The 24,158-nt window shown below is 43.1% G+C and overlaps 2 protein-coding genes across 3 annotated transcripts in view; both read left to right on the top strand.

The window, feature by feature from the left end:
- Rbl1 (RB transcriptional corepressor like 1) overlaps positions 1-3,658 on the top strand; it is a 64,619-nt gene extending 60,961 nt beyond the window's left edge. Inside the window, exon 22 of the mRNA XM_052184120.1 lies at positions 1,807-3,658. Within this exon, the coding sequence (XP_052040080.1) occupies positions 1,807-1,977 (171 nt within the window). The 3' untranslated portion in view covers positions 1,978-3,658. The remainder of the gene's footprint in view (positions 1-1,806) is intronic.
- A 10,073-nt stretch (positions 3,659-13,731) lies between these two features.
- Positions 13,732-24,158, top strand: part of Samhd1 (SAM and HD domain containing deoxynucleoside triphosphate triphosphohydrolase 1) — a 33,982-nt gene continuing 23,555 nt past the window's right edge. Inside the window, exons 1-3 of one of the 2 annotated variants that reach the window (XM_052184130.1) lie at positions 13,732-14,086; positions 19,374-19,440; positions 22,288-22,360. In XM_052184130.1, the coding sequence (XP_052040090.1) occupies positions 13,876-14,086; positions 19,374-19,440; positions 22,288-22,360 (351 nt within the window). In that variant the 5' untranslated portion in view covers positions 13,732-13,875. The remainder of the gene's footprint in view (positions 14,087-19,373; positions 19,441-22,287; positions 22,361-24,158) is intronic. The other variant, XM_052184131.1, reaches the window with a different exon arrangement.

Below are 24,158 nucleotides of genomic sequence, written 5' to 3'. Positions count from 1 at the left end.
AGATGTGTCAGAGATAGGCTTTTTCAATATTTCTAGGACTGCACAGCATAGCAGCATCTTAAGTCTCTAGAAGCCACAAGCATTATTCAGACAGATTGTAAGTGTCGCTGCAGTTCCAGCTCCTTAATTCCTCCTCAGTTTCCTGTGTGGTTCCATGCTGACTGCGGTCTTACTATACTTACCCAGGAAAATTGACTAAGATGAGACTTGTCCCATAAAGGTTTTTAGAAGATATTAGACCGTCTGAGGTCCAGGACAGTGATTTCTGAATCAGAGTTGGAATCTCCTGGGGAGCTTGCTGAATACTAGCCCCATCCTGCAGACCTGTGGAATCACAGAGAGCAGGCAGGCCCAGGTGGAACATTCACTTGAAACAACTGGATTCCAGTTTCAGGAAACCCTTCTCCTGAGCTGTAATGTCAGCATTACCTGGGGTGACTCACAGACCCCCATACCAGCTCAATCTGAGTAATTTCCAGGCAATCAGTAAGCACATCAGAGTGTAACAGCATTACTGTGTTAAACCAGGAATAGAAATATTCCTGAGTCAGACAGTCTTCTAGTAGTTCAAGGCCAGCCTGACACTGTCTCAGAGAAAAGAAAAGGACCAATAGGTTAATGCTCCTCCTACCAAGCCTGATGACCTGACTTCCATCCCTGAAACCTGTGAGATATCTACATGTACACTGCATATGCACCTGCTCTCATAACACACACAGACACACACATACACCTTTGCTGTTTCCAAGGACCTACATCAGTTCCCAGCAACCAGTCAGTGGCTCATAACTATCTCTAATGCCAGTCTCAGAGGATTCGACACTCTGTTGTGACCTGTGTGGGCACCAGGCATGCACACAGCATACATACACATAGGTGAGCAAAACATTCATACACATTAAATAAGTGAGTAATAAATGAAGAGATTTAACAAACAAACAAACTTGGGTTGCAACTGGAAGTGATCAAAAGTACTTGCTGACTGTACTGGCTAGTTTTATTTCAACTTGACACAAACTAGAGTCATCAGAGAGGAAGGAGCCTCAGTTGAGGAAATGCCTCCATGAGAACCAGCTATAAGACGTTTCTCAACTAGTTACCAGTTGTGGAGAGCCCAGCACATTGTGGGTGGTGCCACCATCCCTGGTCTGGTGTAATCCTTTTCTGTAAGAAAACAGGCTGAGCTGGCCACTGAGCAGCACCAATGTATGACCTCTGCATCAGCTCCTGCCTCCAGGATTCCATGATGGACAGTGATCTGGAAATGTTAGCTGAATAAACAAACCCTTTCCTCCCTAACTTGCTTTTTGGTCATGGTGTCTTGTTGAGGCAATAGAAACCCTAAGACACTGCACAGTCCTGGTGACCTGAATTCTGTCTTAGGAACCCACACTGGAAAGGGAGAAACCAACTCTCAAAAGTTGTTCCCTGACCTCTGTATACATGCCACAGCAGTAATGTAACACACACACACTAAATAAACACAACATGGATTGCTAGGCCCTATCACAAAATGTCTGACTTAGAAAGTGGGTGGTAAAACTTGGGAGTTTGCATTTGTGACATCAGTTCCTCAGTGCCTCTGCTACTTCTGGTCTAGATTTTGAGAACTAGTATTAAAAGGTACATCATTTTTTAAAACCAATCAAAAAGCCACCACTGTAAGTTGGTTTAGATTCAAAAGATAATCTCTATACCAGTGCTTAGATTGGGGTAGAAGATAAGAGGAAGAAAAGAGAGTTAGTTTAGTTCTTTACATAAAATTTCTTTTTCCTGTCTTTTACACATGCCCTCTTGTTTTTGTAGAGTTTGAAAGACATCAACAACATGATAAGGCAAGGTGAGCAGAGGACTAAGAAGCGTGCGATAGCCATCAGTGGAGATGCTGAGTCACCTGCCAAACGGCTCTGCCAAGAGAACGATGACGTCTTACTTAAGCGACTGCAAGATGTTGTCAGTGAAAGAGCAAACCAGTAATGCCACCCTTTGCCTGGAGAAAGCACTTTTGGATTGTTCTGGAGAAAGTTGGAGGCTCTGTCCTTCACATCTTTATCACTGGGTTATACAAAAACTTGCACCAAAAGTAAGCTTTTTAAAAGCATTTATTCACCCTGTATATCTGACATACATATATATTGAGGTAGATTAGAAAAGAATGTTTTAAGTGCCTTCATAAGTAGTAATAAGATTTTTTTTTTTAAGTATTTGTTCCTAGGGTTGCTTTTTAGGGTGAATTAAGGAGGAACTATTTTTTAACTGTCTTTTTAAAATGATCAAATGTCTCCTGTGCTTTTTAATATTCAGTCAGTGAGTCTCTGAGATACTTGTGCTATCTGCCTGTGTTGAAGGTAGGCTTAGCTCCCACAGTAGGAGAGCCCACTGATGGTCTAGCCTGCCTCGGGCCTGCTGGAGCAGCTGCACCAGCCTGCGGGGCAGGCTGTGCCCTGTCCCTCCTCTCCTCTCACTGACTACAAGCTGCTTTGTACCTGGGCTCTTTATACCTTTTAGCTTGATGTTACAACCATATAAAAGGGACACTCATTTTTAAAACTATGATTCTCATGATATTGCCTTAATTATTTTATATGATTGTATTCACTTATATAGTTCTCAAAATAAGAAACTGCTTCTTAATGTAGGAGAATAAAATTCAGATAAATGAGAAATTAAATTTCCTAATTAAAATAGCATTATGATAAGATCATTCATTCATTCATTCATTCGTATTGGCACAGTGGGACATGCCTATAATTCCAGCACACAGGAGGATTGCTGGGAATGTCAGGCCAGCATGGCTACATAGCAAGATCCTGACTCAAAAAGCTAAATTATTCAATTCCCATTGTTGATTTAATTTCCTGAAAATATTTGAAGCTTTCACACTAAAATCGCTTCATGCCTTGTAAACGAAATGCTTCAGTTTAAGAGCTGCTTTTCCTTTATTTTGTATCGCCCTTTGTTCCAGTAATTATGGTTTCTCATGAGTTTCCCCTGGGGTGTAACTTCTGGGTCCCCTTGAGGATCTTTCCACACTGGAGGTTTACCCTTCTGAAGAATCAGGTCGCTAGTGTTCACCTTGTCTTCCGTGTGTCTAGCCTCGGAAGGATGTGAGAATAATCAGGTCGCTAGTGTTCACCTTGTCTTCCTTGTGTCTAGCCTCGGAAGGATGTGCATAAGCCATTTAAATAGTTAGATGATGTGTCAGTATAAATATTTTTAGCTGCAAACCTTATTTTTTAAAATATAAAGTGTGGGCTTGGCAGTCTAGCCCAGCGTGTCTGACATGTCCAATGCTAGATAATTTGAATTAGTTTAAGATTTGGCTGCCAATTAATGATGAATGGTAACCAAAGTTTTATTTTTAAATTTTTAAAAAAGGTTTGGGTTATGTTTTGCTTTCTGAAAATTGTATTCTGTGTTTTGTGTAGTATCTACACGTGTTGTAATAAGCCAAATAATAGTCTGTCTTGAGTCCTTGTACATATTTCTGTGTAGCTATAACTACTGTATCAGTTTTATTATTAATGTACAAAATATAAATGTAGATTTACTCAGTAACTATGTTAAAAAACTTAAGACATGAATTTGCCAATTTTCAGGACTTTGTATTAATGTATATAAAATAGTTAATAAAAATTAGAATTTTAAAAACAAACAATTGTACTTTCTACTGTATAACTAGAAGCAAATGTGCAGCTATCTAAAATGCATGTCTTGGGTTGAAGCAATGTCTCAACTGTTAGCACACAGCTTCTAACAGCTTATATACAGTTCCAAGGGATGCAATATACCTTCTACTAGCCTCCAGAGGAACCTATGTGCATGTGTATGCGTGCACACGCACCACACACTTGCACACACAGATTACTTAAATGAGAATTCCCCCACACACATTATTCCCCTTATATGCCTCAGTAGTTGAAGGGTTAGATGGGGTTTGTCACTGGGAGAGTGCTTTGAGGTTTCAAAAAGTTCATGCTAACCGAAAGTCCTGCTGCTTATGGGAAAGTTCTGAGCTTGGTAAAATAGAGCCTCTTGTCTTTGAGGCTTCCTCTTCTCAACTGGGGGGATCTCAGACCCCAAAGCCAATACCTGCAGAAGGTGATATAGCCTGGGTTAGATTACAGGCTCAGCTTCCTTTCCAGATAAGAACCCATTCAGCTAGCACCAGAGATTCCTAAAATGCCTCCCCATGCTAATGATGCATCTCAGTGCCTTCAGCTTTCAGCCAGTGACCTTTGCCCACCCTGTGTCTCTTCCCCCCACAGTGTTGGTAGTTAAGGTAGTCACCTTAACTACCAACACTGCCCCAAGGCGGCTTCACCTGAGAACAAACAGAGACCTGGGGGGGGGGGGGAGGGATCCTGTCTCCGAGTTTCCCTGAAAAGCACACCCAGCTGCATGGGGGTTGACATTGAAAGACTGTCCTTAAATTTAAAAGGCAGTCTATTCCCCCCCCCCCCAAAAAAAGATGTCCTTAACGTTTAAGGGGGTTGGGCCTCTGCTTTCACTCACTGGTTAAAGGCCCGTCATCCATTGGATGAACTTACTTATATCCACTGAGTTGTTAAAAATAAATAATTAAGGGGGAATTGTCTCTTCCCCCACTACATTAAGCTGGCTGACAACCCCCACTCTTCCGATGGGCTACCTCCAGCCTTTGTTCCTGGGAACAATAAGGCGCCTTCACCTTAACTACCAACACTGCCCCAAGGAGGTTTCACCTGACACCCAACAGAGACCTCACCAGGCTGAAGGCAGGCGGCCCGCTGAGATCTGGAGCCAAAGAAGACTTCACAGCCCTGCCTTTGATGTGACAGGCCTCTGGAAGGGGTGGCTGATTCCCCCAAGACTATAAAACATGTCATAAAAATATTAAAGTTAGTCTTGACCGGATTGCCGCCTTGACTCACATCTCTCTCTCGCCCCCACCTTCCCGTTAACCTCAAAATTCTCTTACAGGCAACCCAGTTCACATGTAGCCGCTGGCGGTTACAACCCTGGATATTTGTACCCCCTTCCTCTAAGCTATATAACACTTGATTCACCCCAGTAAAAGTGATCTGTCTCCCTGAAGCTGGCCCCAGTGTGTCCTTATTAGGTATTACCATTAGTGCGCCCAGGGCCTCTGCCCACTCCCACTTCCACCCTGTCTGTAACCCCTGCTCCACCGGGGGCAGGGAGGGTCACGTCAGCCATCCCCAGTCTGCTCTCTGCCCCTTGCTTGCAGTTTAAGGTACAGGTCTCAGCTGTTCCTGCCATAATGCCTTCTTCTAGACATCAGGGATGCTCGCCCTCTGGAACTATATAGTAGCACATGCTTTTAATGAACAGGGCATGTAGGGAGTATAGTTCAATCAATAGAGTTCCTGTGTAGCATGCACGAAGCCCTAGGTCTCACGGTCAGCACAACATAAAGCTGGGCATGGTGGTACTTCTCAGCATTTGGGAGGTGGAGGAAGAAGGTGTTGTCTTAGTCAGGGTTTCTGATCCTGCACAAAATATCATGCTCCCTTATTGAACCCAGGCCAACCAACCCAGGGATAGCACCGTCCACAGTGGGCTGTACTGCAGGACTGTCTTGACTTACAGGCTTCCAATAGTGACAGAGATTTGATGAATTGCTAGCCTTAGAGCTAGGCTTGTTTCCTGACTAGCTCGTTATCTTCATTAACCCATTTACTGTAATCTACATCCATTACTTTAGTCCTGGCATCTGCTACTTTCTCTGTGTCTCGCTACAGAATCTCCCATGCTTGATTCTTTCCCAGAGTTCCTGTCGCTGCCAGATGTCCCACCTTTCCTCTCCTGACCTGCTATAGACCATCAGCTCTTTATTAAACCAATAGAGGTGATGGAGGGTCCCCAATGGAGGAGCTAAGAGAAAGGACCCAAGGAGCTGAAGGGGTTTGCAGCACTATAGGAAGAACAACAATATGAGCCACCCAGTAGTACCCTCAGAGATCCAAGGGACTAAACCACCATCGAAAGAGTACATGGAGGGACCCATGGCTCCAGGTGCATATGCAGCAGAGGATGGTCTTGTTGGACATCAAAGGGAGGAGAGGCCCTTGGTTGCTGAGAAGGCTAGATGCCCCAGTGTAGGGGAATGCCAGGACAGGGAAGCGGGACTGGGTGGTTTGGTGAGCAGGGGCAGGGGGGATGGGTTAGGGGATTTTCAGGGAGGGGGTGGATACCAGGAAAGAGGACAACATTTGAAATATAAGTAAAGAATATATCTAATTAAAAAAAAAACCCTAAGACAAATGATGCTTCATAAAAATAACAATGCCAAAGTCCAGACAGGACTCAGCTCTCTGCTGGTGCAGAAATCGATATTTGTATAATACAAAGACAACCTTCGCTCAGTTCACAAGAAGATAATCCCAACAGGCCTGGGCCTGCCCCCATCACTCACTAATTAAGAAGATGCCTCCACAGGCTTGCCTGAAGCCTAATCTTAATAAGCCATTTTCTCAATTGAATTTACTTCCTCAGAAGACTTCACCTGAATGATGTTGATATAAGACTATCCAGAACAGAGGGTCAGGAAATTCAAGGTCATTTCCATAACAAGTTCAAATTAGAGACCAGCCTGGGCTACATGAGACCTTGTTTCAAAGACAAGAAAAGAGACCAACGGCCTTAGATACCCATCGACGGATGAATGGATTTTTAAGAATAACATACACACAATGGTATTTATTTAGAAATAAAAAAATGGTAAGTCCCCACCCTCAAAAATGAACTTACTGTTAAACATCTGAGAGAGTGATAAAAGCAAACAAGCAACAAACTTCAGGGACTGTGGAGAGTTGATGCAATACAGGTAGGTCCACAGTCAAATCATCCTGGGCTATCTCAGTCCCCTAAATAACCATTTGTTAGCCCACTCTGTGTTTGTTCTAGTATCTTTGTCACTATTAGGCAAATCTTTTAGAAATGTACAACCAGAGCCAGCGGTGGTGGCACACGCCTTTAATCCCAGCACTTGGGAGGCAGAGGAAGGCAGATTTCTGAGTTCGAGGCCAGCCTGGTCTACAGAGTGAGTTCCAGGACAGCAAGGGCTACACAGAGAAACCCTGTCTCGAAAAAACAAACAAAAAAAAATACAACCAGGGCCCTACCTTCCACCCACCCAAAAGCTAGGAAGGTCATCACATAGCATCTGAGGCTGCAGTATGCAGTATTGACCTTTCTAATCTGCCTACCTGGTATTTCCAACAATGTATTTAACTATTTTATTTATAATTTTCTTTGTTCTGTTCCTATTAAAAACGTGAACTTTTGCCACATTGGCACGTGGTCCTGGTATCTTCGTCTGTTCTATAATTTCCTACAGCACCAGCTTCTGGCTTATTAGACAAGCCTCCTGTTGTTAATTACATTGTTGTTCACTTCCGGCCTTCCCAGTAGAATGTGAATTTCAGGAAGCAGGCATTTTTGTCTACACAGTTTATTAATGTGTTCTAGCTGTCCAGAGCAGTGCCAGGCAAATTCTAAGTATCCAATAAACACTCATATTTGATGGATGAATGAAAATGTATTAATAACCACATAAACTTAACTCTAGAATAAGCACTTAAGGAAACTCTTATGAGGATTAAACATTATAGACACTAAGGCAAAAGTAAAATGTCTGAGTCATCTGTTATCTCTGTCTGTCTGAATCCATCATGAATGATGGGTAAGTACTTTACCCATTGAGATATACCCCAGCCCTAACTAAATACTATTTCTGTGTATGTGATATATGTATGTTTTGGTGTTCTGGGTTACACAAAAAGCACTTTGAGCAAGTCAATTTCCAAATACCCAAACCTCTTATCTGAACTAGAAGTTGTCTAAAAGAACCATTACCTAAGCAATATGGGACTTCCTGTCACTGTGCCCTCAAGTTAGTTTGGATAAGGGTTTATCTATCTTGTTGATTTTTCTCAAAGAGCCAGCTCTTATTTTTGTTTATGTTTTGTATAGTTCTCATTGTTTCTACTTGGTTGATTTCAACCCTGAGTTTGATGATTTCCTGCTGCTGCTCCTCTTGGGTGAGTTAGCTTCTCTTTGTTCTAGAGCTTTCAGATATGCTGTTAAACTGCCAGCCAGCATATGAGCTCTCCAATTCCTCTATTGAGGCTACCAGAGCTATAAGTTTTCCTCTTAGCACTGCTTTCATTGTGTCCCATAAGTTTGGGTATATCGTGCCTTCATTTTCATTAAATTCTAAAAAGTCTTTAATTTCTTTATTTCTTCCCTGACCAAGTTATAGTTGAGTAGAGAGTTGTTCAGCTTCCACGTGTATGTGGGCTTTCTGTTGTTTTTGTTGTTATTGAAGACCTGCCTTAGTCTGTGGTGGTCTGACCGAGTGCATGGGATTCATTCAATGTTCTAGGATCTATTGAGGCTTGTTTTGTGTCTGATTACTTGGTCAATTTTGGAGAAAGTTCCATGAGGTGCTGAGAAGGTATCACCTTTTGTTTGTGGGTGATACGTTCTGTAGATATGTTAAATCCATTGGTTCATAACTTCTGTTAGTTTCACTGTGTCTCTGTTTAGTGTCTGTTTCAATTATCTGTGCATTAGTGAGAGTAGTCTCCCACTGTTATTGTGTGAGGTGCAATGTGTGCTGTGAACTTTAGCTACATTTCTTTTGCAAAGTAGGTGCCCTTGCATTTGGGACATAGATGTTCATTATTGAGAGTTCATCTTGGTGGATTATGTGGTGTCCTTCCCCATCTTTTTTGATAACTTTTGGTTTAAAATTATTTTATTGGATATTAGAATTGCTACTCCAGGTTTTTCCTTGGGACCATTTGCTTGGAATTTTTTTTTCCAGCCTTTTACTTTGAGACAGTGTCTGTCTTTGTCACTGAAGTATGTTTCCTGTCTGCAGCAAAATGCGGGGTCCTAATTTCGTATCCAGTCTGTCAGCCTATGTCTTTTTATTGGGGAATTGAATCCATTGATATTGAGAGATATTAAGGACCAATGATGGTTTGCTATCTGTCATCTTTGTTGTTAGAGATGGAATTATGTTTTGTCATTTGTGTTTACTGTGAGAAAATTAATTTCTTGCTTTTTCTTGGGTGTAGTTTCCTTCTTGGTTTACCAGGTATGTCTTGGAACTAAGCTATGCAATGTCTCTGTGAAACCTTAGGAAGAACAACTTCATAAATCTCAGCGATCGATCACTATTTACAAAAGGCTACTTTAAGGCCTAGGTACCATCACTCCAAAATTCATGCCAGATACAATGGCTCTGCTAAAATTCTGCTACATGTACATGCATGTGCAGGTGTGCCCGTCCATATGCATGCCCCTGTGCACATGGAATGGCCATAGGATCACATGTAGGGTCCTGTTCTAGCACTCTTTGCTTTATTCTCTCTCTCTCTCTTTTTTTTTTTTAAGACTAGGTCTCTGGCTAGCCTGGTACTTGCTAGGTATACTAGGCTGGCCTCAAGCTCACAGATATGGCCCTGCCTCTGCCTCATGAGTGCTGGAATTAAGGATGTGCACCATAACAACTAACAAGATTCCCCCTACCCCTCACCCTTTCCCCACTGCTAGAGTTACAGATGTGCTGAGCCCCACACAGGTCTTCCCACCTGCTCAGCAAGCATTCTTACCCACTGAGCTTTCTGTGGTTGCTTTAAAACAGGGACTCACTATGTTGATCAGGCTATCCTGAACTCAAGATCCCCTTGCCTCTCTCTGTCTTTTTAAGAGCTGGGATTTATTTTTATTTATTTATTTTAAGAATTTGGGTTTGTCTTTGAAATTTGCATAGATGGAAAAAGCATCTCCAGGAAGCCATGTTTAGTGATGGACGAAGAGGAAGTAAAACCTTTAAGTCATGAAGATGACGGTCAGCTGTAGGGAGATGGAGAAATCACCAGCCTCCTGCGGTCAGGACCAAATTGCACAGTTCCTCTGGCTGTGCCAGTCGAAGGTCCCAAACATATTTCTTGGAATAGGGAGGACATTGGCGAAATGAGTCTTAACAATGGGTTGATGTTTTGCTTGGTACTACTAACCGTGGGAAGATTAACTTCAGAAGAGGAAGCTTGAGCCTTGAGTCCTCTCAGTGTGGGTAGGGCTTCTTTGTTTTGACAGCAGTGTTTTCTCGGGCCCTGGTATGCGACCAGGTCACAGGACTGTAAGAAGAGCTGAACCCTTCTGTAGTGTCTTAGATTCAACCCCAAATCCCTATGCAGTAAATCATCTTGCGAGGCCAAGCTGAGCATGAAAATCCAATTGATTGGAGTTCAAACCCTGTTTGAATCACTTTTAATTGCTTATGCTATGGGGAAAGACTTTCCCACAAGTCTTTTAAGCAGAAGTCAGATAAGCCGTGGTGGATTTAAAATACACCTCTTTTAGTCTCTTGTTTCAGTTTCCTAAGTCTTGACAACTGTGGGATGTTTTCACCCACGCACCCTGTTGACAGTGGAACTTTTTCTGGGCCTGACTTCCTGTCCAAATGCAACCCTTCCCCACACTCCCTGCTTTGAGTTTGTAGGGACTATAATTGGAAATGTTGGGTTAACTAAGAGAATATGATTTTAAGATAAAACCCCAACTTAAAAAGAAAAGGGGGGGCTGGGCGGTGGTGGCGCACACCTGTAATCCTAGCACATTGGGAGGCAGAGGCAGGTGGATTTCTGAGTTTGAGGCCAGTCTGGTCTACAGAGTGAGTTCCAGGACAGCCAGGGCTATACAGAGAAACCCTGTCTCGAAAAACCACATCCAAAAAACAAACAAAACAAAACAAAAAAGAAAAAAAGAAAAAGGGGGAGCCTAGAAATGTAAACTAGTTAACAGACTGCCTGCTCACCTTGTGTAAGGCTAAGGTGTGATCTCTGACACCACAGAAATCGGTATCAGGATACACACTGTAAAACCAAACCTCGGAAGGGGAAGTAGAAGGGATTACAAGTTTAAAGTCCTTAGCCAAACGGTGAATTTGAGACTAGCCTGGAATAGAAGAAACCCTATGCTGGGCTGGAGAGATCACTCAGCACTTAAGAGCACTGACTGCTCTTCTAGAGGTTCTGAGTTCAATTCCTAGCAACCACACGGTGGCTCACAACCATCTGTAATGGGATCTGATGCCCTCTTCTGGTGTGTCTGAAGACAGCTACAGTGTACTCATGTATATAATAAATAAATAAATCTTTAGAAAGAAAGAAAGAAAAAGAAACCCTATGCTATGTAAATAACAAAAGCTAGTGATAGAACTCACAGTTGCCAAGATCAAGGAACTAAACCTGATCACTTGGGCCTTTGAGTTTAGGGGAATCCTGACTCCCACAAGCTGTCTTCTGATCTCTACACACACATGTATTCACACACACACACACACACACACAAGTTTCCATTTAAAAATACATAGTGGATCCATGCAACGGGTCCAGGAGTATACCTTCAATCCTAGGCAGAGGCAGACAGATCTCTGGGAGTTCAAGGCCAGCCTGGTCTACATAGTCCCAGGACAGCTAGAGCTACATAGTGAGACCCTGTCTCAAAAAACAAAACAAAAATAAAAAATAACCAATATATGAAATAGTGTGGTGAATAAGGTGTGTCATCTCAGCATTTTGGAGGCTGCTTCAAGAAGATCCTGAACTCAAAGGCCAGAGAGGCTATACAGTGAGACTGTTTCAATAAATAAGTAACAAAGGAAGGGGCTGCATGTGATGAGCAATCTTGGCTTGACAACTTCACTGCTTCTGGAATTTTGTTGATTAGATTATTTGAAACAGGAAGACCCATCCTAAATCAGGGCCGGATCTTCTGCTGGCAGCCCAGAGGAGAAGACACGAGAGACCATGAAGAGCTTTTTTTTCTTCCCCTCACTCTCACTAGCATGCTCATCTATACTGGTCCTGTGGCCTTCCTTTTATACAAAAGCCAACTCCTTCAAGATTCTAGTGTAGACAGAGGACCAGCAGCTCTCCAGGAGTCCTCCAGGACTTCAATGCCAGGCTGGGACTGCTGAGACAATCAGCCTCCTGGACCGACAGTTCCAGAGCCTCACAACCATTGTTGGATTACATACACTAAATCCTGTAAACCAGTCTACGAAATCCTCCTTTTTTTTTTTTTTTTTTTTTTTTTTTGGTTTTTCGAGACAGGGTTTCTCTGTATAGCTCTGGCAGTCCTGGAACTCACTCTGTAGACCAGGCTGACCTCGAACTCAGAAATCCACCTGCCTCTGCCTCCCAAGTGCTGGGATTACAGGCGTGTGCCACCACCGCCCGGAGTACGAAATCCCTTTTAAACACACATATGAATATTCACTCTAACATTTCTGTTCTTTAGAGAGTACTGACTAATGCAACAAGTGATTTTATTAAGAACATGGCCTTTAGAAGCAGGCCTAGTCTCTGTCATTTCTTAGCTCTTTCTTCTTTTCTACCTCCCAGCTTTTTTTGAAAACAGAATTTATTTATTTTATGTATATAACCATACTGTCTTTGACATCCCAGAAGAGACCATGGGATCCCATTACAGATGGTTGCGAGCCACCATGTGGTTGTTGGGAATTGGAACTCGTAACCTTCAGAAGAGCAGCCAGTGCTCTTAACCACTAAGCCATCTCTCCAGCCCCTCTCTCCCAGCTTTTATACTTCCCTTTCCTACATCTGAAATTTGTTAAACGAGTATTTGTAAAGTCTTTAGAACAGGGCCCTGATCATCCCAACAGCACAGTTTGCTAAGAATACTTTGGTTCATCAGATTTCTAGTTTGCTTTTTTTTGTGTGTGTTTTGAACATCGGGCCTCAAGCTTGTATCTTATGCCTGAGCATCGTTTACAGCTGTCAGGCTCACCACTAAGCATCTAATTTGTACTGCTTGATGTTAAAATACCTAGATGTGGCCGGGCGGTGGTGGCGCACGCCTGTAATCCCAGCACTCTGGGAGGCAGAGGCAGGCAGATTTCTGAGTTCGAGGCCAGCCTGGTCTACAGAGTGAGTTCCAGGACAGCCAGGGCTATACAGAGAAACCCTGTCTTGAAAAAACCAAATCCCACCCCACCCCCCAAAAAAACCCTAGTTGTGTATGTGTCTTGGTTTCTGAAAAGGTGTTGTAAATTTGTGGTCGTTGTACTAATAATGTATGGATAAGAGTTTATGGGGAAGTTTGGGTTCTATCCCAAAGCCAAAAAAAACAAAACAAAACAAAACAACAACAAAAAAAACCTTGTTCTTTGGACACTGATTACTCCTGTCTATTTGGAAATAATAGGGCAGGCAGTCTGCTGCTGACTAACTGTGAATTTGTGAAATCTAAAAGGACAGTCCGACAACCAGCTGGTAACCATTTCAGGGTCTTCCAGTTGGGCTAGTCCCTTGTCCATTGTTTTCTGCTCTGGGATAGGGCTGGCAGCTTTGTTGCCTTTTAGGTTTTTGTTTTTGTTTTATTTTAACAAGGTTACAGCTTGGAGAGTTTGAAACCCTGCAAAACGTATTTGTTTCAAGGAAGATACCTGCAGTTCACAGGAAGACCCTTTTAATCTGGAGCGTGGTGGAACCTTCCCTAGGCCCAGATGCCCTCTTTGGCCGGGTCCTCACTAATGTCTCCACCCTTAACCACAACCCTAAGTTTTGCTTTTCTAATAACTCCGCCCTTTTGGAGAAACGAAAGGGCGGAGTTGAGGGCGACCTTGTAGTCATTGCGCTTGCGCAATGGGCCAAGCGCTACCGCCGCAAGAAGGCCACGCTCCCAGAGCTGATGTCCAGCGCGCCTGCGCAGTAGGCCGGGAGGCTTGCAAAACTGAATGGACTGGCCTTCGGGGCTGTGGCGTCAGTGCTGCTGCGCGCGAGCCGGGTGCCGCGGTACTTAACTTCGCAGCGCCGGGTGTCGGAGGTAGCCATGCAGAGACCAGAGCCGGAGCAGCCTGCTAAGCGGCCCCGCTGCGATGGCAGCCCAAGGACGCCACAGAGCACTCCTCCTGCAGCAGCGAACCAGTCTGCAGACCCCGACTCCCAAAGCAGCGACCTCCGAACCTGGGATCCGGAGGACGTGTGCTCCTTCTTAGAGAAATGTGGTTTCCAAGAGAAGAAAGTGCTGGACATCTTCAGAGGTAGCGGGGCTGAGAGACGAGGGATGGCGACCGAGGGGCCGAGCGGGGAGAACCCACGCGGGAGGCATCCTCAGGGGGAGGCTCGCCAAGTGGATGTCTCTGGGGGAAGCGGCTGGCGGGAACCCGAACCTGGGGAGGGAGGCGTCCCAACAGGAGGCGAACAGACGGGCTGCCCGGGGTGGGCACAGGTGAAGTGCAAGCCCTTAGACTCGCTCTCGGGGCGGCGAACCTAGGAAAGGCCCAGGGAGGTTTACATCTTCTTCTAGTGGAAGGGTCTTTTCGGGAACTTGTCACTTCTGACAAGAGCAATCCCCGCCCTTCTTTACCCTAGACCTCTGGCTGTGGCTTGCGGTCTTTCAGGCTCACCTGGCTTGGGAGACCCTTCTGTGCTAACCGCAGCTCCCGGAACACTTGGCCCCATGAGAGATTTTGGGCGCTTTTAAGTTTAACCCTTAAACTGGTCCCGGAATTTGGGGTTTTCCTAAAAGGGGAGGGAAGTGGTTAATCTCTGGATTATCACTGACTATCATAATATCCTAGTAGGGTTCAGTATGTGATGAATTGTTCAGAATGCACTCAGCGAATTTCTCTTCCAAAATAAGAACAAGTTATTCAGTTGACCACTGAAACCCCAACATTCCACAACTTGGCTACTCAAGGGGAGGGTATAGGCTAAGAATTTTAAGTGACTCTTCTGATTCTTGGCTTTTTTGTGGTGGATGTGAAATTTAACCCCTTGCATGATCCCTAGAGGTATTCGCATGGAAAATGCCCCCCCAGCGGTTGTGGTTTTCAAATTTAGTGAACTTTACTTCTTGTGGAGTGGAGCCCCGTGTGCCTCACTAAAGGACTGACATTTAAGATAGCTTAAAAGTAGGAACTCATGTTTCTCTTTTTCTCTTCCCCACTTCTCCCTCTACAGAAGAGTAACTTTGGAGGAGGGCAGGTTTAGATAGGGCCTGTCTTATGTAGAGTCCTGGCTATCCTGGAACTCGATCTGTAGACCAGCCTAGCCTCAAACTCAGAGATCCACCTGCCTCTGGCTCCTGAGGACTGGGATTAAAGGTATAGGCCACCACACCTGGCAAGATTTTATTTTAATTTTATATATATGAATGTTTTGCCGTCATGTGTACATGTGTACCATGTATAAGCCTGGGGTCCTTGAGGAGACCAGAAGCTGGAGTAAGTCCCGAAACTGGAGTTACAGATGGTTGTGAGCTGCCATTGGGGTGCTGAGCACCACTGAGTTGTCTCTTCTGGATTTATTTTTATTTAAAGTTATGTTTTATGGGGGTGCTGGTAGGGAGTATGCCTGTGAGTACAGTGTCTGTCAAAGCTGTAAGAGGACTTCCAACCCTCTGGAGCTGGAGTTCCAGGCAGCTGCGAATGGTATAAAGTAGGTGATGAGGATAGACCTCACTCCTCCCCAAGAACAGCATGAGCTCTTTACTGATAAGCCATCTCTCTAGCCCCCGATGATGTTTTGAGATCCAAAGATGTTAAGTAACTTTCCAAAGTCACATTATTAGACAAAAAAAAAATGCAGAGTTGAATTTTTTAAAGGTTACGTCTTTGGATTCCAGAATTCATTCCAGTTATTTCTTTTTTTTTTTTTTTTAAAGATTTATTTATTTATTATATGTAAGTACACTGTAGCTGTCTTCAGACACCAGAAGAGGGTGTCAGATCTCTTTACAGATGGTTGTGAGCCACCATGTGGGTGCTGGGATTTGAACTCATGACCTTTGGAAGAACAGTCGGTGCTCTTACCCACTGAGCCATCTCTCCAGCCCCCATCAGTTATTTCTTAACCTTTGAGCCACCTCTCCATCCCATTCCACCATTCCAGTTATTTCTGAAATGGTGTTCTCACTAAAACTTGGGAGGCTGAGGCAAGACAAGCAAGACTCCAGGTTCTAGTCCCAGGTCTTTTTTTTTTTTTTTTTTTTTTTGAGACAGGATTTCTCTGTGTAGCCCTGGCTGTCCTGGAACTCGCTCTGTAGACCAGGCTGGCCTCAAACTCAGAAATCCACCTGCCTCTGCCTCCCAGAGTGCTGGGATTACAGGCGTGTGCCACCACCACCCGGCATAGTCCCAGGTCTTCAGCTGTCCTAGACTAGATAATGAGACCCTGTCTCAAAACCAAACACCAGATGGCTCAGCAGGTCAAGGCACAAGCCTCCGTGCTAGAGACCTGAGCCCAATTCCCAGTGGAGGTGGAAGCAGGGAACCAGCCCTGCACGTCACCCTCTGGCATCACCTGCCCTGTGGCGTGTGCACTCAGTCAGTCCATCAAAACAAAACGCCACTGGAGAATAGCCAAAATTAGAAAATCAACTAAAGTAAGAGGAAAAAATCAATCCCATAGAAAAATGAGTAAAAAAGCAAGAGACCATTGACAAACAACCAATAAAGAAGTAAAGCAGCTCTCTCTCAGTTCTGACTTTTAAAATACTTGGTTTTAATTTAATAATTAGAAAAAGCATTAGTAGATGAAATATGTATAACTAGTAAGGTTGATAGAAGTGTCCATTAGGTCAACTATGGGCTGTTTGGCAATGCAAGCTTTTTGACTTACAGTAAATAGTTATGGCTAACATTTTTTATGTCTATACTTTGTATGAAGCACTGCTATATACATTTTATAAGCTTTTTAGCGAGGGGTAGACATATATGTGTGTGTGTCCATATTTATATGGAGATCAAAGCTGGGGCTTTGTTCATGCTGTGTGTGTGTGTGTGGACTGTACCACTGAATCACACGCCCCAGTCAGTCAGTAACCATGCAAGCATGAAGACTTTTGCGTTCTGAATTCCACTACTTACACAAAAAGTTGGGTATAGTAGTGCATACTTACAATCTGAGAGGTGAGGAGGCAGAAAAAAGAAAGTTTCTGATCTTTGCTGGCCAAGTACTCTATCTGAAATGTATACATAAACTCACATGGGCACACATGCACATAAATAAAAAGTGAGTAAATCTTAGAGAAATACTAGGCAGAGGAGGAAGGAAGGAGGACTCCTGACGTTGATCTCCAGCTTCCAACAAGCAGATGCACAGACCTGCACATGCATCCCCACACAAGTGCACACAGGTACAAAATGCATGCTGTATATATTGTAGAATACAAAGTATCCATTAAGAAAGATATGGGCTCTCATCACTGAGCACTAGGTTTAGGATATTGGGTGGGAAAAATGGTTAAATGATAATCTTTTATATATAAATTTACATCATTCTATAGAGATATATCTGTTGTCTCACAATGTTAACAGTAGATATCAGTTTGAACTTAGGTCAGTGGGTATTTGGTATTAAATATACATTGGGTAACTGTTTTTCATGATAGAAAAAAGTACGAAAAGCACTATTTTCACTTCAACTTTTATTTTTCAGAAGAACACTGCCTCATTTTTTCTTGTTAATTTGAAAAAGAAGGTTTTTGTTTATGTGAAAATAGAGTCCAGAGTTGTAGAATCTGATCTTCAGAAGAGGTAGAGTTAACTGGAAAGAAAAAAAAGTACATGCATGTATGTGTGTGTGTGTGTATGTGTGTGTGTATGTAATTCTTCCAAAACACAGGATTGTTTGCTTTCAAAGGTGTTTTAGAAGTAAAACTCTGAGCTGGGCGGTGGTGGCGCACACTTGTAATCCCAGCACTCTGGGAGGCAGAGGCAGGCGGGTTTCTGAGTTCAAGGCCAGCCTGGTCTACAGAGTGAGTTCCAGGACAGCCAGGGCTATACAGAGAAACCCTGTCTCGAAAACACCAAATCCAAAAAACCAAAAAAAAAAAAAAGAAAGAGAGAGAGAGAGAGAGAGAGAGAGAGAGAGAGAGAGAAAGAAAGAAAGAAAGAAAGAAAGAAAGAAAGAAAGAAAGAAAGAAAGAAAGAAAGAAAGAAAGAAAGAAAGAAAGAAAGAAAAAGAAAACTCTGGGTACTCTTCTTCTGGTTTTAAGTGGATGGTTCTAAGAACAATTGATTTAAATGGCCTTCTCTAATCCTGCTGCCAGCCTGACTTTAAAAACAGGAAGCTGCTCATCTGGCACAACTTACAAATATAATTAGGTTTCACTTTCTTTTCCCATTGCTTTTCTCATAAATTAGTCACCTATGTTTTGGGGGAGTCAGGGGGCCGGGGGTGAGGGGGGGCTATAGCTCAGTGGCAGGTCACCTGCCTAGTATATACAAAGACCTAGATTTAATTCTTGGTAACTTTTTAAGTTTTGACCTCTATAGGCTCTTGGAGATGAGGCCAACCTGGCTATGAGGCAAGATTCTATTATAGATATTTATATATGTCATGCCCAGGTATAATGGTACATCCCTTTACTCCTAGCACTTAGGAGGCAGAGGCAAGTTGATTTCTGTGAGTTGGAGGCCAGACTGCTCTACATAGATTTCAGGATAGCTAGAGCAACATAAGTGAGACCCTGCTTCAAAAACCTAAACAAACAGATAAGGAAGGGAGGGAGGGCTAGCCAGAGAGTTCTTTGTGTAGGAAGGATAGCTCCATGATCACCCACATGACAACATGAATGTCCCCGTACACGCTAGCAATCCCATCTGAGGTGGGATGAGGACAGGAAGGGATCTCTGGCAAGTGCTGGCTTCCAACCTAGCCAAATGCAAGCCCCAGGTTCAGCAGAGACGTTGTCTCAGAGTGACAGGCAGAGAGTGGCGGAAGACACTCGGTGCCTTCCATGTGTCGGTCCTGGTGCACATATACAACACATGTACAAGTATATTAAATATATATTTAATATATTTTAAATGATTTGTGGTTTATGTTTTATAAACATATACAATATTAAATATATGTGTGTGTGTGTATTTTAAAGTATGATGCATTTGTGTCCTAGGACCTGAAACACATTTGTTCTAAGACCCAAGCATGTAACTAAACTCTGATGCTTAAGTCCATTACATAAAATGACACAGTGTTTGCATTCAACCTGTGTACCCCCACATCTGTAAACTTTACATGGCCTCTGCATAACTTACAATACACCATAAAATGTAAATAGTTGTTGTATTGTGTTTTTACATGTTATCTACAACAATGTACAGAAGTTTTTACATGTTCAGTACAGATGCAGGGTTTTTTCTGAATATTTTCCATTAGTACCATAAATAAGGAACCTGTAGCTGTAGAACACTGGCTGTAGACCACATGGTTGACTGCCTGCAGTAGGCTCTTAGTCAAGCAAATCCTGATGGATTCAAACGCAAAGAAACTGGAAAGTAGATGCTATAAATATCTTGTTTACTTTTTCCTTTCTTGTAGAAAATAAAATCACTGGTTCATTTCTGCCCTTTTTCGATGAGGACCGTCTCAAAAATCTGGGAGTAAGGTAAGGCTAATGAAACTCACAGTGAGAGTGAGACCAGACACACTTCATTCAGTGTTCAGAAATGAAGCTTGGGTTTCCTTCTCATTTCAGTCCTGTGATGTGCTTCAAAACGGAATCCCCTGCTCTGCTGTATGGGGGACTGTGTTTAGTTTCTGTTTCAAAGAACTTTGCTGACAAGGATTCATGAACTTTGTAGTGACCAACATTTTACTCTCAAATTCAGAATAATTGAATTATATGCACTAGAAATATATAGGAATGAGCAGGGAAAACATTAGCAAGAAAAGTCAACGTTACCACCCTCTTTGTAGGTCTTAAGGCTGTTTGAGGACCGAGGTGTGTCAGTGTGTGTAAACTGTTACAGAACATAATTGTCCCTTGATAGCTTTGTACACACACATATGTAGATATTTCTGTATATAGCTGGAGGTTCTGGGGTTTAAGTTAGAGTTGCCATTCTTTTAAAGATTAAGTGTGTGTGCTTTAAAATGGGTCTTTTCTCTCTTTCTTAATTGGCAGCAGTTAGTTCAGTGTTTGGTGACAGTAATCTAAGAGTGAAAACAAAGGCTTGTTCTTAGTTCTGTCAGATCCTATGTTTTAGAACTTTCAGAGTGGAAGCAGGTTGTGAAAAAGCATCACCAAAGGGCCTTCACTGCCTTAGAAACGGTCACTTGGGTCACAGACTTCGACTTTTCCTTTTGCCTTTTTAGAACCCATTTCATCTGTCTCGGTTACCCATCAATTACCTTACTACCTGTGCACTGGTGGACTTTCTTATAACTTTTCTCCTCAAAACCGAGACACTATTATTGATTTGTTTAGCAGATATTTATGGGAAGTAGATTTGATTCTAGGCATTATTCTGGGAATGTGGGGTGCACGGATGAACAAGAGAGGCAAATCCAAAAGAAACGTCACTGTTCAGTGGTGTCTTCTACCCTGCCATCTGCGTCTGAGATGGAGTCTGTGGGGCTTGTTAGACTTGCGTTAGCCTGTAATCTAGCCACCTGTTGTATGCTTAAGTTATCTATGATTAGATTAGGTGAGGGCCAGAGATGAGGCTCGGAGGTTAGCAGCACTTCCTATCCTACAGGATCCCCAGATCAGTTCCCAGCATGCACACCAAGCTCCTTAGCAGCACGTGTAATTCCAGCTCCAGGCCTAACACCCACCCCTGGCCTCCAGGGGCTACTCATGGGCTCAAACTTACACGCAGACACATAATTGAAATCTTCTCAGTTTGATGAATTTAAAATGTTTAGTTCTTCTATTGTCCTATGTACATATCAAGCGATCGATCAGTAGGCACCTGGGCTGCTGACTTCACACAAGGAGCAGCCCGGCCGAGCACGATCCACCTGCCTCGCGACCTCCCCAGTGCTGGGATTAAACATGTTTGCCACCACCGCCTGGCTCATTTCTTCTTTCCTCTTTCCCAGTCCCCCAACTGCTGTTTCCAGGCTCCACACTCCTAAATAAATTTCCTGTATATAAGCTCTTGTTTGGACTCTGACTTTTATGTGGCATCCTGTTTGGACAAACACTTTTTGTATTCCTTCAATTTTTGATTAAATGCTGACTTCTGAAGGTTTTTCCAGAAAGTAAACATTGTTATATTAGACATGCCTATGACGATGGCTTATCCTGTAACCCTAGTGCTTGCTTGGGAGGAAGTTGTGAGGTCCAGGTCAGCCTAGGCTACATACTAAGTTCCAGGTCAGCCTAGGCTACACAATATGTTCTGGGTCAGCTTAGGCTATGGAAATAACACACACACACACACACACACACACACACACACACACACACACACATTCTAAGGTGTATTAATTTTGTTCCTTTTTAATTTATCAGCTTAATAATGTCTCTGTATATTCTGAGAAAATCCCTCCTATATTTTGTTACTGCCATGGGTTTTAGTACAACAGAGGCCAATTGTGGTACTTCTGTCTTCCAGTCTAATAAGGCTTTTAGCAAACGTTTTTTTTTCAGCCCGATTGCACAGTAGATCAGTGAGGGCTACTAATGCCTACATCCTGATGTTGGTGTTAGCATCTCAGTCAGGTGTGTTTATTCGCTTGTACCGATGAGCAGTTACAAATGGAGCTGGACGTTATAAGGTTCTGAGGGGTCCAAGTCCAAATCCCATGAGATTATGTCCCCAGCTGCAACACGATAGTGGAAGATGACGTACAAAGTTTCCTAGACATTCATGCTTGGGTCATAACTCAGCAGAAGCCTGGATGGGCCTGCCTGGTTCAGAAGGAGCTTCTTGTAAGCAACAAAACACCAGACAAGACCACTCCATAGGTAGGGAAACAGTTTTTGGGGGACGGATTGCTGGGCTGCGTCTGAGAGTCGAGTGCAGCAGACTGGAAGAAAAGCAAGCGGGTTTTATGTGACAGTCTGAAGAGCGGTGGTCCTTGAGCTGATGCCTGCTGTTCAGGTTTAGTGGGAACTAGACACACTTTGCCCCCATCAGTTGACCGTCAGAGAGAGACGGGAAGCAGTGACTCTCTTGACAAGCAGAAACCACACTGAGAATTCTAAAGAATATGGAGCTGAGGTTTTTGTTTTCCAGGTAAGAATCTGCCTGAGTTTGGCCTGGGCGGTCATTCTAGGACTTTGTCAATAGCATTGACATTTTGGGGCCTTCTTTGTGACCTAGAGCTTCTTATGGGAACAAAGGAAGTGTCTAGGACTGTGTTTGAGTTCCTGATTGATCCTTCTAAGCTGCTGTTTCTTTGTATTGGTGCAGATGCTCTAGATCTGCCCATGTGCTCCCAATAGCCTGGAATTCTTATTTAGCAAGTATTGATATATTTACTTACTTTGTTTCCATTTTAGTTCCTTGGAGGAGAGGAAGAAGATGATAGAATGTTTCCAAAAGCTGAATCAGTCTCGGATTGATCTAAGGAAGGTGAGGAGTGGGTGTGTGAACGGCATTAAGCATTTACTGTACATAATGTAATGAAGGCGCAAGGAATCTGTATGAACAGTATGAACAGCATTTCCGTGGCATAAATGGGATTGGATCATGCAGTATTGTAACTTAAAATTTTGATTTGATCATGGTTGAGACTCCAATGAAATGCTTTCTTTTATAATCTGCCTTTTGTCATGGCAATAGAACAGTAATTAGGACAAACTCCAACTGCCAGGTGTAATGTTATACACCTTTAATCCCAGCACTTGGAAGGCAGAGCCGGGTAGATCTTTGAATCTGAGGCCAGTCTGGTCTACAGAGTTGAGTTCTAGGACAGCCAAGGCTACACAGAGAAAACCTGTGTCTTAGTTAGGGTTTTATTGCTGTGAAGAGACACCATGACCACGATAACTCTTAGAAAGGAAACATTTACTTGGGGCTGGCCTACAGTTTCCAAGGTTTAGTCCAGTATCGTCATGGGGGATGGTATGCAGGCAAACAGTGCAGGAGAGGGAGTTGAGAGTTCTACATCTTGGTCCGCAGACAGCAGAAGGAGAGCGTGTGCAATACTGCCTATAGCTTGAGCATATGTGAGACCTCAGAACCCACCCTCATAGTAACACACTTCCCCGCCAAAGCTACACCTACTTTAGTAAGGCCACACCTCCTGATTGTGCCAGTCCCTATGGGCCAAGCATTCCAACACATGAAGCTACGGACACCATTTCCATTCAAACCATGCCCTGTCTCAAAAAAAATCAAACAAGCAAAACTTTGATTTTTGATTTATGATGCCATGTAGAGTTTGTACCTGTGTGTGTGTGTGTGTGTGTGTGTGTGTGTGTGTGTACAATAGCCCAAATGTGGTCACAAGACAGGTTTTGGGAGTCAGTTTTCTCCACTATGTAGGTGCTAGAAATAGAATTTAGGTCATGAGGCTTGGCTTCCAATGTCTTTACCCACTGAGTCATCTCTCTAGCCCCTGTGGTATTATTTTGGTCATCATCTGCATAGACACAAACACCCTAGTAACCTTCAGTCATAGGGTTACTTTTATTTATTAATTTTTATTTTATATATTTTATATCCATCTATCTATCCATCCATCCATCTATCTACCTACCTATTTATTTGTGAGAGAATGTCTTATTATATAGCCCTGCCTAGCCTGAAGTTTGCTGTATAGACCACGATGGCCTCGAACGCACAGAGACCCACATAACTCTGCCTCCCAAGTGCTGGGATTAAGGATACATACCACACATCCAGCAGGTTTTAGGTTTAGTTTTTGTTTAATTAATTAAATGTTTTTAAGTGTTTTGTCTACATGTATATCTGTTGACCAGTTTTATACAGGATGCCCATGGAGGCCAGAAGAGGGCATCAGATCCCCTGAGCTGTAGTTATAGATGGTCATGAGCTCTATGTGGGTGCTGGAATTTCTTTCTCTCCTTTGTTCCTCTTACCTGGTACCTGACTCTCACCCACTCTGCTTGGCGTATACAGTAGACACTGAACAGTAATTATCTCAGTATTATCTCCATGGCTAATCACAGACTAAGATATCATACAGCTGCTACAAGTCGTAAATGGACCGGTGTGACTGTGTAAGGAATCATAGCAAGTAATAATAGTAAAAATAAAAATGACCGCCACTTAATACTCAACATTAAAAGAGTACGTTTTTGTTTTTAAGATTTATTTATTACATATACAGCATTCTGCCTGCACGTTTCCTGCACACCAGAAGAGGGGATCAAATGTCACTATACATGCTTATGGGCTACCACGT

This window comes from Apodemus sylvaticus, chromosome 5, assembly GCF_947179515.1.
Source record: "Apodemus sylvaticus chromosome 5, mApoSyl1.1, whole genome shotgun sequence".
NCBI lineage: Eukaryota > Metazoa > Chordata > Mammalia > Rodentia > Muridae > Apodemus > Apodemus sylvaticus.
Note: the sequence above shows the minus strand (reverse complement) of the source record. Positions and strands in the feature narration are given on the sequence as shown.